The sequence below is a fragment of the Epinephelus lanceolatus genome, chromosome 11 (genome assembly GCF_041903045.1).
Source record: "Epinephelus lanceolatus isolate andai-2023 chromosome 11, ASM4190304v1, whole genome shotgun sequence".
In the NCBI taxonomy this organism is placed as follows: domain Eukaryota; kingdom Metazoa; phylum Chordata; class Actinopteri; order Perciformes; family Serranidae; genus Epinephelus; species Epinephelus lanceolatus.
In genome coordinates this window covers 19814541-19830000 of record NC_135744.1, presented here as the reverse complement: position 1 = coordinate 19830000, position 15460 = coordinate 19814541, and the positions used below count along the sequence as shown (strand labels likewise).

The 15460-nt window shown below is 43.9% G+C and overlaps 1 protein-coding gene across 3 annotated transcripts in view; it reads left to right on the top strand.

Annotated features, from left to right (window-relative positions):
* Positions 1 to 14388, top strand: part of prdm15 (PR domain containing 15) — a 21101-nt gene extending 6713 nt beyond the window's left edge. For 2 of the 3 annotated variants that reach the window (XM_033635582.2, XM_033635578.2), the window contains 17 exons: positions 3 to 212; positions 2712 to 2927; positions 3014 to 3108; positions 3195 to 3282; positions 3623 to 3790; positions 4097 to 4191; positions 4312 to 4443; positions 4862 to 5002; positions 5212 to 5375; positions 6921 to 7000; positions 7125 to 7244; positions 7352 to 7483; positions 8295 to 8378; positions 8845 to 9020; positions 9123 to 9203; positions 10498 to 10740; positions 13254 to 14388. In XM_033635582.2, the coding sequence (XP_033491473.2) occupies positions 3 to 212; positions 2712 to 2927; positions 3014 to 3108; positions 3195 to 3282; positions 3623 to 3790; positions 4097 to 4191; positions 4312 to 4443; positions 4862 to 5002; positions 5212 to 5375; positions 6921 to 7000; positions 7125 to 7244; positions 7352 to 7483; positions 8295 to 8378; positions 8845 to 9020; positions 9123 to 9203; positions 10498 to 10740; positions 13254 to 13790 (2762 nt within the window). In that variant the 3' untranslated portion in view covers positions 13791 to 14388. Of the gene's footprint in view, positions 1 to 2; positions 213 to 2711; positions 2928 to 3013; positions 3109 to 3194; positions 3283 to 3622; positions 3791 to 4096; positions 4192 to 4311; positions 4444 to 4861; positions 5003 to 5211; positions 5376 to 6920; positions 7001 to 7124; positions 7245 to 7351; positions 7484 to 8294; positions 8379 to 8844; positions 9021 to 9122; positions 9204 to 10497; positions 10741 to 10812; positions 11004 to 13253 lie in introns of those variants that run through there. The other variant, XM_033635591.2, reaches the window with a different exon arrangement.
* Positions 14389 to 15460: the final 1072 nt, after the last annotated feature.

Here is a 15460-nt window from a genome sequence, read left to right as displayed (position 1 = left end):
AGGCAACATGCTGAGTCATCTGGACGAGGTGAAGACAGCACAGATGCTTCCGGTCGACCCGCTCCTGCCCCAGGAGGAGAGCCTGGTGGGCCCTGATGAGGAGGAGGGGGACCTCCCCACAGCTCAGGCGGTCCCCAAGAGAGGGCATGGCCGAGGGAGGAGAGCTAAGGGACGCAGGCTTGGAGCTGCAGCTACTGCGAGCAAACACAAAGGTGAGGAAGAACAAAACAGGTAGGCTTGAGCGGAAATGTCACTAAAACACATAATAAAAATACTAACTATCCCACACACAGGAAATGTCACAGATCCCACTCTCACTTTTTTTCCTCTACTTGCTTCCACTATAACATCGACATCACTGTCACTCTGTCCTCTTACATGTTTGACACCTAACTCTGAACTGAACAAGTTGCAACAGGTTCAGACACATTCTGCAGAAGTTGTCAAGCGGCATTCTGGAAAAATGTTCCAAATATATCACTGTGGAAGAAATACAGTATCTAATACTGTATACAGATAACTGCTTTTTCATTTTAGCCACGCTAACAGCTTGGCTAAGTCGGTCAGGCCACCACTTTGATCCAGACAGATTTAGATTTGTTGATATTGACGTCACACTGTTACTAGGGGTGTAACGATACATCGATCCACATCGATTCATTGATTAACGATCCGATTATATTGATGCAGAATGAAAACATTGATCCATATCATCATCTTAAAGATACACATTTATTTTGAAATTCACATAGCACGTCTGTGTCACCATTTCTGGGCAAGCGCGCCTCCGCTCAACCAACAAACAGAGCTCAGAAATAAAATGGTCAAATCATATTCTAGTTGTTTTTGTGAGTTGATGTAAATGATTGTGTTAGATGGGCATATGATATCGTGTTATATCAATCGCAGGCTCCTGAGTCGGATTGAATCAAAATTGTATTGTGACAGACTTTGTGATATCGGCAAACATCGTATCATCATCCAAATCAAATCGATATAATATCGTATCGTGATGAAGCTGGTAATTTACACCCCTAACTGTTACCCAAGGCAACAACAAGCATGGCTGAAAGAGAAATTATTACCGACTCTGCAGTGGTTCCAAAAAGAGGAGCAGCTTCAGTAGTGTGGAATAAACTGTGGCGTCCTGAATGTTTTACGAATAGCCCCAGACTTCTCAGACTCTTTTAGTGACTTACCGCTCAGAGGGAACTCATTCAGCGGCTCCTCTGGCAGCAGCACTGCGTCTCTCCCCCTCCTCTCTCACCGTGCGCACACAGGAGTCGGTGTCGTCAAGTGTTTCCGTCATAAACCTTTGGTAATGTAAACCTACGTGACGCTCCCCGCTCAAAGAAAAAACTACATATATGTGAATGTGCGACGGCAGGTTGCGTCTGAGGTTGCTAAGCAGCACCGTATCATAGCCTATTTACCTGAAATCCCATGCACAGAGCTGATCTTCTTCCAGGAGCTGTATGTGTGTAGGCCTATTGTCTGTGGGACAGATGTAAAGCTCTGGATAGCCCTGCACTAACATGATTAACGTCTCCATATTTACCACAGACTGATATTTACACATGAAGGGAAGGATATCTACAGGCTGTGATTGGTTGTTCCTAGTCACATGACATGCAGTGCACGCGTGTTTCTGTTTTTCAGGGCACTCCAACAAAAAGGTCTGCCTCTTCAGGGATCCCCCCCACATTGGTGTCATACACCTTAAATAACAATCTGAGCCTGTCGGTGGCAAAAACAAGCACTCTCAGTGGAACAGCATCCGTATTTGTTTATTTATAAAGCTTTGATGCAGCCATGACGGCGTCGCTCTGGCATTTGAGCGCGCCTGCCGCGTGTCTACATTGAAAACAATAGAATCAAGTGTGGAAAAAAAACAGCATGTGTACAGACCCCAACAGTAGCACCCAGTGCCTGACCTCGTGTTTTCCAGGCGGTTACAGATGCGGCATGTGTAAGGCCCCTAACAGGCTCAACCATCCCAACCCCCTCAATTTTCCAGGGAGACTCCCTATCCCAGCTGACACTGAGCGAGATGCAGGGTACACTCTGGACAGGTCGCCAGACTATCACAGGGCTGACGCATAGAGACAGACAACCATTCGCGCTCACATTCACACCTACGGACAATTTAGAGTCACAATTAACCTGCATGTCTTTGGGCTGTGGGAGGAAGCTGGAGCACCCAGAGAAAACCCACGTTAACACAGGGAGAACATGCAAACTCTGCATTCGAAGCAGGAGCCCTCTTGCTGTGAGGCAACATTTTTCTCATTTTTCTCAAATATCTTCCAACAAAATAGTACAAAACTCTTTCATGTGATAGTCTGCAGGTAACAAAATCTGCGAACAAACAAAACAAAACAAAAAGAAGACAGCACAGAATGATAGTTCTCATATTTCCCCCCACCCTCTTCCCACAGCACACAACACTCCACGACAAACATTTATGGCTTTCTGTTAATAAATCTCAGGAAGCTACCCCACATTTCAGTGAATCATTAATCTGTCTTTCAGTTTAACCAGCATTAATTTGTATGACCCTGTAATGGTCATGAGAGTAATCCGTTCCTTATAACAAGGTGTGCTTGTATTCAAGTCTTCAATCCAGTATCAGTTGAACCCTTATTAGCACCTGATGCTGCGTACAAAATATTGTAGATTTCTCATTGACGTTGGATTCCTGATGTGAGCAGATGTGAAGCCGTCAGTGGAGAGTTCAGAGCCAGTGGCCTTAGAGGCAGCAGCAGCAGCAGCAGCATCAGAGAGCAGCAGCCTGCTGAGCACTCCAGACAGCGGGGCCATCCTGAAGAGACACAAAGCCAGAGAGCACAAGAGGGTGTACCACTGCTCCCTCTGCAACAAGGTCTTCCAGAACAGCAGCAACCTCAACAGACACATCCGATCTCACGGTATGCGGAGATCACTGAATCATGGCTTTCAAAGCTGCGTCGAATTCATCACATAATTCAAATACCTCCTCGTGTGTTCCCTCCAGGTGACAAGCTGTTCAAATGTGATGAATGTGACAAGTTGTTCAGCCGCAAGGAGAGTCTGAAGCAGCACATCTCTTACAAGCACAGCAAGAACATGGTGAGTGAAACTCCAGGCTGTGAGCTCAGCAGTTATTTTACTTACCCCGCTTGTTAATGTGTCTCCATTTTATGTGCTCCCATCAGCCTGACCTGGAGTACAAATATAAATGCAACACGTGTGAGAAATCCTTTCGCCTGGAAAATGCCTTAAAGTTCCACAACTGCCGGACAGGTCAGATACTCTATTATTTTTGGTTTAACATGAATATATCTCCTCACTTTTCCCCTGTTTCTGATCATATTCCTGCCAGGTGTCCTCCTGTCAGATTAAATTGATTATATGGTGTTGCTCAATTGTGGCAAAAATCATAATAGCGATGATTTTGGTCCATATTGAGATCACAATTTGCAACACGACTATTCATTGACTTTGGAACCATCATCAGTTATTGGACATTAACATAAAATTCAGTTTAACAGTGGATTTTAATTGTTGGAAGCCAAAATCAGAATTGAAGATAAAATTTGATGAATTGCCCAGCCCTTACTTTAACTTCCTCTTCTCTCTGCAGACGACAAGACGTTCCAGTGCGATATCTGCTCGCGGTTCTTCTCCACCAACAGTAACCTTTCCAAGCACAAGAAGAAGCACGGCGAGAAGCTCTACTCCTGTGAAATCTGCAACAAGATGTTCTACCGCAAAGATGTGATGCAGGAGCACCACAGGAGGCACGGCGTGGGTGAGTCCAGAGAACAAGGCTGACTTTTGGTTTGTTTTTTTAGGTTTTTTGACGTGTTTTTTTTTTGTTTTGTTTTGTTTTGTTTTCAAACAGGGAAGTGTAGGAGAACAGTTTCAATTTGTGTGGAATATTTATGTCATGTTTTGGTGGATCATCAAAATCTAGGTGAATTTCCCTATGACACATGGGACTGGATCAAAGTTTGCAGAGAGCCCCAACTTGCCTCAAACTAGACCTTTAGTTTCATGTCACCATATTTCTCCTGTTTGTCTTTGCTGAACTAAAACCCATGATGCATCTGGACAGGACCAAAGCACATGAAGAGAGAAGAGCTGGAGGCCAACGGAGAAGAAGGGACCAGGTACAGGAAGGAGCCGTCGCCCTGTCCCATCTGTGGCAAGGTGAGACTAATGGCTTGAATGGCAGCAGGTCAGAGAACTGCATGTTAGTCCTGCAGGAAATAAAAGCAGCATGGGTGTTCAGAAATTCTCCATCGATGACTTGCGTACTTGTGTGCACAGGTGTTCTCCTGCAGGAGCAACATGAACAAGCATCTGTTGACTCACGGTGATAAGAAATACACCTGCGAGATCTGCGCTCGCAAGTTCTTCCGCGTGGACGTCCTTCGAGATCACATCCATGTTCACTTCAAGGTGAGACACATTTAACAGTGTTAAGGCACTGCAACATCCTCTAATGCACAACCATATTATATTCATGTGCACTGAATTAAAGACCTTCATCTGGTCCGTTCATTGTCCAGGAATTCTGCTGAGTAGTCACTCACTCATCAGCCACCACGATATTTACAGGGGTCGGGCAGCCAATAAAAATGAAATGTAACTCAGCAGGAATGTAATTAAACTTTGTCACCTGTCTTTTCAGGCTATACAAGAAGAGTAGTGACAGAACTCTTGGCTGAGACTCAAATGCATCATGTTAGATGTAAAAGTGGTGAAGTCGCTGCCATTATTAAACAACACCTTAGATCATAAATGTTTGATTAAATGAGGTTTTGACACCTCCTTTGGATCCAGCTGTCACTGACATGAGGAGTTGTGTGTGTTCCAGGATATCGCCTTGATGGACGAGCAGGAGCGAGAGGGCTTCATCAAGAAGATCGGCATCTCAGCAGACGACAGTGACGAAACGGACGATGATGAAGAAGAGGATGATCCCGAGCACCATAAGTACAACTGCAAGAAATGCCAAGTGAGTTTTGTCCCGACAGGCACAAAGATCGCCTGCATAACTTGTAATAATATCCAAACTTTTCAGGGAGTTGAAGCACATTTTAGATTATCAAATGTTTAGCCCTCTGATATGAACAGCTAGGAGCAGACAGAGTCATTTTAACTGTAAGCAAAACATACAAACATTTTTTACACACAGCCATGAGCTCCCTGCCTCTGTGTCTCCAGCTGTCATTTGCAAAGGGCAAAGAGTACCTAAAGCACATCATGGAGCAGCACAAGGAGCGAGGCTACGGCTGCGGGATCTGTAACCGACGCTTTGCGCTGAAGGCCACGTACAACGCTCACCTGGTCATCCACAGAGAACAGCTGCCTGACCCTGCAGTGCAGAAGTAAGCAGAGCAAAAAAACTCCACCTCTCATTTTTGGTTGTGGTTTTTATGTTTGTTAATACAGTGGATAAGGATGGAGACAGGAGCGCCAGCTGAGGTCTGATAACATGACAAAATATTACAGACACTTTTTTTGAACTGATGAGGAGAGTCCATGTGAAAGCCATTAACCTTTTTTTATCCCCTTTTATGTGTGCTGATCACAAAGCAGGAGATAAAAAGAAGCAGATGTGTTAGAATTTGAATTTTAATGCAGCTGCAATGAGGGGTGGACGATATGTCCTTAAAATAATATCACAATATTTCAGGGTATTTTTGCGATAAGGATATTCTTGACGACATGACAAATCAGTAAAAAAAAAAAGTTTTATTACTAATTTAAGAACATAGAATTTCAACAAAATAAGTGATACAGTTTCAATAAAACCAAATAAAAATGATCTCTCAGACTCTGAGTTGCTAATTGCTAGGCTTATTTATACAACATAAAATGCCATAGGCTTATGCTAATAACGTTAGCATAATGTATTTGTTTGGAAAACATGTTTAGTATAAGACAGTTGTTTTGTCAGTGAACCTTGTGAGTTGTAATGGAGCCGAATTTTGTGACATTACCTTTGTTAAATGCTGCTGTTGTCCCTGGCTTCGTATGGGTAGAAAAAAAGTCTGCTAGCTGCTAGGCTAATTTATGCAAAGTCAAATGCCATAGGCTTGTGCTAAAAAAAATTAGCATGTTGTGTTTGTGGGGAAAATGTGTCCAAATAAAGACAAGTGCTTTGTCTGTGAATGCTGCTAGTTATAGTGAAGCTGATTTGTGTACTTGTGTTTGAGATTTTCGCTATTAAGCCATGTTTAATGTGTGTTTAATGTGTGTTTTGAATCAACTAAACTTTACAGCACTTCACAGAAACCCCACCACTGACTAGTGTTTTGGAGGTGTAACTGCAGAGTGACACAGACACACCACTGCACAACTATAAGGGCCACGTGCACAGGCTACAGTGTACGGTCTGCCGCATGAGTACAAATCCCGCTTGAGGCACTGTTTGTGCTGCTGTTAGCGGCCGCAATCCATTTATTGTGAATTTGCATGTAAAGGCCCTGAAAAACAAAGCTGATGGTCAGCTGTCGGTCACTGTTTGCTTTAGCGGCAAGCAGAAACGTTTAGTGATGGTTTGTGTTCACTGGCGTGTTGTAAATATGCTTTGTTCTTTCAACATTGGATTGTGTTTGTTCTAACTAGCTTCAAGACTTTTCTTTGTGGTGTGTTCATGTGCAACTTTTGGGCTGAGACACGGCGACGCGGCAGTGAGCCTTCGTTGCTGCTAGTTCTCTGAAGTTGGTTTGGTGTGTCTGGGCATTAAGTGTGATCACTGTTGAGAAGATTCAGGTCAGGATGTGTGAGAGCTCCAGTTAATGCAGTACTGTAGCTAAAGGTATGTGGTCTGATTGGGAACAGAAGAGGCCATTTTAAAGTGAAACTGAAACATAGAATTAATAACCTGCTGTACAAAGTCATTTTAAATCTGCTCATCTGTCCCAAAGGTACATCCATCCGTGTGAAATATGTGGCCGAATCTTCAATAGTATTGGTAACCTGGAGAGACACAAGATCATCCACACTGGTGAGCAACAGATCCCTGTGTGAAATGTTATCACTTTTCCTCATATGTGAACAGAGACGTACTTTTTCATTTCACGTGGTATTTGAGTGTCTATGTGTGTGTGTGTGGCTATTTGGTCATCCAGGGGTGAAGAGCCACAGCTGTGACAAGTGTGGCAAATCATTCGCAAGGAAGGACATGCTGAAGGAGCACCTCAGGGTTCACGATGACATCCGGGATTTCCTGTGTGCAGAGTGTGGGAAAGGTCAGGTCCTCGCTGCTGCATCACACACCTCATTACTTATTTTTCCTCACCGTGTCAACAGCACGATCCACATACAATAGTTGTTGAGTGGGTCTTTTCCTGTGCAGGCATGAAGACCAAGCACGCTCTGCGGCACCACATGAAGCTTCACAAGGGCATCAAAGAGTACGAGTGTAAGGAGTGTAACCGCAAGTTTGCCCAAAAGGTCAACATGCTGAAACACTACAAGAGACACACGGGTGAGTCAGAATGTGTGTGTGTTGGCATTCAATATAAAGGAGCAGCAGGGTAAGTTGGTATTTTTCCAATGTTTTGTGTCTAAGTGACTAATATGAACAATAATTTTTTTAATTAGTCAAGTATTGAGGGAGACCTCTGCAGATGGCAGCAGCGAATCAAGCTGCAGTATAACCATGGGGCATGTTCATCAATTTATGTCCACTAAAAGTGCTTGTTTTTGCCACTGACAGGCCCAGACTGTTATTTGAAGTGTCTGACAACATTATAGACAGGATCCCTACAGAGAGAGACCTTTTTAGTTTAACAAGAAAAAGCCCCAAAATTGTTAACGCCACACAACAAAAAGTATTTTACTCTCTAATTAAAAGGTAAATAAAATAAATATCTGTCAGTGGCAAAAACAAGCTGTTTTATTGGACATACATTGGCGGCAATTGATTTGCAGCTTGTTTCACCGCTGCCAGCTGCAGAGCCTTGGTTGAATACTGGACCACTTTCAAAAACTGTTGTTCCCATTAGTTACGACACAGAAACCTGAGTACACAGCGTCCAGGTCGGAAAATACTTAAAGGGAAATTTCGGTTTATTTCAACCCGTCTCCTGTCGCTAACTATTATCTGTATGTCACTAGTCACTTGAACCAAATTTAGGACGATAGGAGACGGGTTGAAATAAACCAAAATTTCCCTTTAAGTCACCCTTTAAATAGACAAAGACAGTTGGCTGCTACATGTGCATTTTCACGTGACATTGACAGTGCAAACTTCATATAGGTCATGTTAATGCTTGTTTGTGTGACTTTGCTTGCAGGTATAAAGGACTTTATGTGTGAGCTGTGTGGAAAGACGTTCAGCGAGAGGACAACTCTGGAAACACACAAGCTCATCCACACAGGCAAGTGTCTCGTGTCGGGCTGAGATAACACCAGGCTGAAGCACACTGCTCAGTCTGTGACACGACAGTTACAAGCTGAACATGGGAGCCTGTAATTTGGCCTTTTTTTCCTCCCCTCGATGTTCAGAGGCAGAAAAACGGAGCGGTTTATGGTTGGACAGGAACCGGTCCTGCAGCCTGATTTATGCATCCAGAAAAAAAAAACAGGACACCACCCCAAAAATTAAAGGACACGTTTACTGTAAAGCACTAAAAGTTGGAGGGAAGAAGATGGTTGGGTTGGGAACAGAAAGGGAAAAGTGACATAAAAAAAATCTAAATTCCTGCCCTTGTGAAGCTCCTAATAGAGTTTCACTTTTTTTTTCTTTTTCTGCGACTAAGCGATCAGACCTCTAAATGAGTCTGCAGAGTGTTAACGTCAGAGCATGTAGCCGGACTGACCCTGTCTCTCTCTGTCTCACTGCAGTGGGTAAGACGTGGACATGTGCGACGTGTGATAAGAAATACCTGACCGAGTACATGCTGCAGAAGCACGTCCACCTCACTCATGAAAAGGTGGAGGCCCAGTCGTGTCAGCTCTGCGGAACCAAGGTGTCCACCCGCGCCTCCATGAACCGACATCTGCGACGCAAACACCCAGAGGTGAGTCATTTCTGTAGTGTTTTACCACCCAGGCAGTCACTGTGTTATTGAGTCCTAAATGTCAAGTTGTTGAAATGTGTTTGTCCTCATTTGTGCCTCCAGGTGGTGTCTGTAAGAATAGATGAGTTTGATGATCTTCAGGAACCCTCGACAATCAATGATTCTTCTATCAGCATTGTGCAGGTTAGATTACAGTTCTTTGACAATGCATTAAATTAATGAATCAGATGCTAAAATGACATTAATGTCTGTCATACTGTATATCATGGTCCTTATACTCTCAACTTCCTTGTGCTGTTTGATGTACACTAAATTAAGGAACTGTCAGAGTGCAAATATAAAGAGTTCCTGAATCAGACAAACACTCACTGCTCACTGCTACTACCCTAAAATTACTATGACTCCCTTTGTGCCTGGTATTAAATGAATCCTCTGTGAAATGTCTGTGTTTGCAGAAAGACAAAATGAGATAGAAGAGTGCACTCAGTAACGTTCAGATCTCCACCAGGCAATTGCAGCCACTATAGACGATTCTTGTAATTCCAGCAGACCTGCTGTGCATTTCAGAAGCGTCCTAGAAGCCATAAAAATACTCTGCTCGTCTATTTTTGACTAAAGCGGGATTCATACTTGTGCATCAGCTCCACAAAGAGTCTACACCGTGGCCTAAGCACGTGGCCTACGCCGTTGTGAGCATTTATACTTATGCAGTAGTGTGTCTGTGTCACTTGGTTTCTGTGAAGTTCTGTAAAGTTTAATTGATTCAAAACACACATTAAACGCACATTAAACATGGCTTAATAAAGACCATTTCAAACACAAGTACACAAATCAGCTTCACTATAACTCGCAGCATTCACAGACAAAGCACTTTATCTGGACACATTTTCCCCACAAATACAACATGCTAATGTTTCTAGCACAAGTCTATGGCATTTTACATTGTATAAATTAGCTAGCAGACTTTTCCTCTACTCATATGAAGCCAGGGACACAGCAACATTTAACAAAGTTAGTGTCACAAAATTTGGCTTCATTACAACTCACAAGGTTCACTGACAAAACAACTGTCTTATACTAAACACGTTTTCCAAACAAATATAACATGCTAACGTTATTTAATTAATCAGCAGATCAAAATGTAACAAAACTTTTCTTTGGATGTCAGTTTTGAGCCACGACGAAAGCCAAAATGTGGCCTGCAACCGACGAGTCAACAGTTCATGACAGTATAAAACAGCCAAAAATAGTCATTTTTCAACGATTGTGAATCACTGCAGCCACGAGACATCCTTGAGCATACAGGCATAAATGTGTCCACAGTATTGAGGCTGATTGGTCCAGTAGTTGGCTAACGGACAGATGCACATGACCATACTCACGATCCCCTCCAGACTTACACCCAGCAGATATAATAACAAAATCTCCCTTGTCCCTGTCCATATGTTCTCCTGATATGTTTCTCCCTCCTCCTCAGCCCACTCTGACCCTGGAAAAAGATGGCATGCCTCAGGAGAGGCCCAGCCGTCCTTCCCGACACCCCAAGAAGAAGCAGAGAGTCCCAGCTGAGCCAGAGCTCTCCGAGTCTGATGAATATGTTGATTTCACCGAGCCGCGGCACGAGCACAGAATGCTCGCGGCAGAGCAAATGGCAGAATTCAACGCTGTCATCGTCGGCGATGAGCATGAGACAAGCTCTGCTGTGCAGAGTATCCAACAGGTAGATATGAAGGTTCTTACAAAAGCTTTTGTTTTATTGTCATAATAACACGTCCAATCTCTCTTTTCAAAGACAGCAAGAAATGGGCTGAAGTTTTGTTTGCTGGAGTGCCAAATGCCCAGAGACAGAAGCTGCTCACATCCTGCTGATGGCAAACAGAATAAATAAAAATGCACAGAAACAGTGATGATGTGCATTTGGTGGAAAATAACGCTGCCTATGGCTTTGTCTCAAGAGAAACTTGATTTTCTTTTTGTTTCGTTAAATATTCGAAGAGCTATAAGATGATGTGATGACTGATGACAACATCCAACTGTCATCAAAGTGCAATAAAATGTCCCTCTGAAAGGATGAGATGAGATGAGAGAAGCTGCTGTGCAGAAGTTGCAGTACAAAGTTGGAGTGCAGATACAAAGAGTGCAAACATACTGAAGACTCTAGTAGTTAGAGTTTGTTAAAGTACGACCCATGGAAACAGCCAAAAATGACACACAGTAAATTCCAAATGGCCAACTTCCTGTTGGGTATGGCTCCAAGAGACTTTTTTGTGCATCTTGGTATGTTGTGTGTACCACCAAGTTTCATATGTGACGATGAAACCAGCTATGAGCCTGATGATGACCCTCGTATCAAATTTTCACCAGCTCTGATGTGTGTGCAAAGCTTCATGAGGTTTCGAGCACATTAAGCCCCTCAAAATGTGATTATTTTCATAGAAAAATTACGATAATAATTCCTTCAGTTCCAATGCTGTCCTCACACTGCGTACTCGGGCCCTAACTAGATAACAGTAAGGTGCACATAAGATGCGATTTAGTATATACAGTGCCAAAAACAGCTCACCAGTATGTATGATAAACTAAGTAGGGCTGCATATAAATATGATCTGAGGACGTTGGTGTAACAGTTCAAGAGTGCATAATTACTAGAGACATGTCAGTGAAGATTCTCAGTCACTCAGGTCATGATAATCTTAAGTGCTATATCGTGGGCAACTGGACTTGCTTGAGTGTCTTCAAGTCTTCAAGAAACTCAAGCAAGTCCAGTTGCCCACTTAAGATTATAATTACCAGAGAATGTTCACAACTATGTTCATGATATTTGTAAAAAATCCAACTGAGTTTAAAATATATATGAAACTAGTAAATTGACAGATGTCATAACATCACACTAACACATTAACCAACCATAAAATCTTCCTACACGTATTTACACCGATCAGCCAAAACATTAAAACCACTGACAGGTGAAGTGAACAGCATTGATCATCTTGCTACAGTGCAGTGTTCTGTTGGGAAACCTCAGGTCCTGGCATTCATGTGGATGCTACTTGATGTGCTCAACTCACCCGAACACTGTTGCAGACCAAGTAAATCCCCTTATAGCAATGGCACTTGTCGATGGTAGTGACCCCCAGCAGGACAGTGCACCACACCACAAGAACTGCTCAGGTATGACCCAAGGAATTGGACAAAGACCACATGACCTGGCCTCCAAATACCCAAATCCCAATCTGATTGAACATTTGAGGGACGTGCTGGTACCCCAGAGGTACCCCCGATCCACAGTGGGTGCTCCTTGGACTGGACTTGGCTCTGACCTGTCAAGGCATGAACACAGGACCTCTGGGGGGTGCCCTATAGTGTCTGGCACCAGCGCGTTAGCTTCAGATCTTTTGGGTCCTGTGGGTTGTGAGGTTGGGTTACAGTACGTCCCACAGATGTTTGATCAGACTGGGATTTGGGGAATTTGGAGGCCAGGTCGATGCCTTGAGGTCTCTGTCATGTTCCCCAGGCCATTCCTGAACAGTTTTTGTGGTGTGGCATGGCACATTGTCCTGCTGGGGGGCCACTGCTACTGGGGAGTGCTGCTGCCATGAGGGGGGATACCTGGTCTGCACTGGTGTTTTGGTGGATGGAGCGTGTCAGGTGGCAGCCACATGACTGTCAGTGCCACATTCACGTCACCTGTCAGTGGTTTTCATGTTTTGGCAGATCAGTGTATATTTACATATTAAACTGAAGACCTAACAGTCAGTGGTGACAAGACACTTTGTGGCACCTTTGCAGCAGCTGAACAAAGCACATGAGAAATACATCACAGTTAGATTATCAAAATAATTATAATTAATATTATAATGTCTGGAGGGAGAAGTGTAATAACTCCAGTTCTTTTTTTGATCTGTGTTATTAAATCCTCAGGAAAGGGGTTGCATCCCATATTAAATCATAATTGACACTTAAAGTAATGTCATGTGATGACAGTTGGAGTTTAGATGAAGATAAAGAACAATAAAGTCAGAATAGTGCAGATGAAAAGAGTGCAATACACAAAAGTATGAAATAACATAATAGTGCAGGGTTCCCAAAGACCTGAACTCAGTCTGAACTCATAGAAATAAAATGCATTATTGTTATTATTATTATTAATATTATTATTATTATTATTATTATTATTATTATTATTATTATTATATACAGTATATAGTAAATCACCTGCTGCTGCTGTTTCAGGTGGTGGTCCTGGCTGACCCCAACGCTCCATCAGCCTCCTCACCCAACAGCTCGGTGGGGCTGACCAACATCACAGTCACTCCCATCACCAGCCACACCCCCGCCCAGTTCACCAGCCTGCAGCCTGTAGCCGTGGGCCACCTGACAGCCAGCGACCGGCCCCTCACCCTGGACAACTCCATCCTCACCGTCACCTTCGACACCGTCAGCGGCTCCGCCATGCTCCACAACCGACCAGCCGAACTCGTCCCGGAGACGGTGGGCCCCGGCGGAGGTGCGGCACCCCAGTCTGTCGCCCACTTCATCAACGTCACCACTCTGGTCAACCCCATGAGCCACCAGCTGGAGGCCCCGACTCTGGCTTGGAGGCCCATACCGGCGGGCGAAGGTGGCCAGGTCACCCCCGTGGTGGAGGGCACTCAGGGGGAGAGTCAGGAGGCCCAGAGTCAGGGCCCGGAGCCAGGCCGGCCCGTCCAGAGCCAGCCGCCCACCCCGCAGCAGCAGAGCGGCTCCACACAGCAGATGTTCAGCTACTAGGGCAGAGACTGGAGGTGCTGGCCACCTCACGCTCACATTGTAATATAGTAGAGTAGATTTTATCAAACTGTATGAGCTTTGATCACTGTCACCCTGATGCCTCTCCAGCCCCACGAAGTGAATGAAATTGTAATGATTTTTTTCTTTTTTTATATACTGTTAAAACACAGTTGCTGTTGATATTTACCATAATATTTAAAAAATAGAGAAACGGTACATTTCGCCAAAATCACTGACACTCCTCTGGAACATTTCAAACCAAAGCAACATGTTGAATATTCAAATGCCTTACCAGCCTTTTAAAAACGTGCATGTTTTCAAGTTAAACCTGCTGCTGGAACAACAAAATATGAAAATGTACCAACCTGGAAGAGAAGACACATTTGGTGCAGTGGACGGTTTAAGTGAAAAACACTTCGACCGGGTCTTGTGACATGTAATGGTTGGCGTATTCCTAAAAGTGGCTCACTCATGAAATGTTATTTTTGAATGCTGTAAACTGTAATTATTGTCCAACTGTCTGGGAGAAAATACTGGAAGAGTTTTTGTACTGTTATTTTTAAACAAAATGCCTCTTTAAAAACAGCCGTTCTTTTTATTTGTCTTCATGTGAACTTTGTTTTCAATGGTAACGACTGCCCACAAGGGGGTACATGTCAGCAGGAAGGCTCTGCCGTTTGAGTCATAAGCAGACCTGCTTCTGTTTGTCTCTTGTTTATGGCAGATCTGTCCTGGATCTCCTCACATCTCAGAGCCTGTTTGTCCTCCAGTCAGTCAGAGGCAGGTAGCTAAGTAGCCAATCATGTGGCAGCAACTCAATGCATTTAGGCATGTAGACATGGTCAAGACGACCTGCTGAAGTTCAAACCCAGCATCGGAATGGGAAAGAAAGGTGATTTAAGTGAACTTTGAACGTGGCGTGGCTGTTGGTGGCAGTTGGGCTGGTCTGAGTATTTCAGGAACAGCTGATCTGCTGGGATTTTCACACACAACCATCTCTAGGGTTTACAGAGGATGGTCTGAAAAAGAGAAAATATCCAGTGAGCAGTTCTCTGGGTGAAAATGCCTTGTTGATGCCAGAGGTCAGAGGAGAATGGCCAGGCTGGTTCAAGATGATAGAAAGGCAACAGTAACTCAAATAACCACTGGTTACAACCAAGGTCTGCAGAAGACCATCTCTGAACCAACAACACGTCCAACCTTGAAGCAGATGGGCTACAGCAGCAAAAGACCACACCAGGTGCCACTCCTGTCAGCTAACAACAGGAAACTGAGGCTACAGTTCACACAGGCTCACCAAAACTGGACAATAGAAGATTGGAAAACGTTGCCTGGTCTGATGAGTCTGGATTTCTGCTGCCACATTCAGATGGTAGGGTCAGAATTTGGTGTAAACAACATGAAAGCATGGATCCATCCTGCCTTGTATCAACGGTTCAGGCTGGTGCTGGTGGTGTAATGGTGTGGGGGAGATTTTCTTAGTACCAACTGAGCATGGTTTAAACACCACAGCCTACCTGAGTATTGTTGCTGACCGTGTCCATCCCTTTATGACCACAGTGTTCCCATCTTCTGATGGCTACTTCCAGCAGGATAACGCACCATGTCACAAAGCTCAAATCATCTCAAACTGGTTTCTTGAACATGACAATGAGTTCTCTGTACTCCAA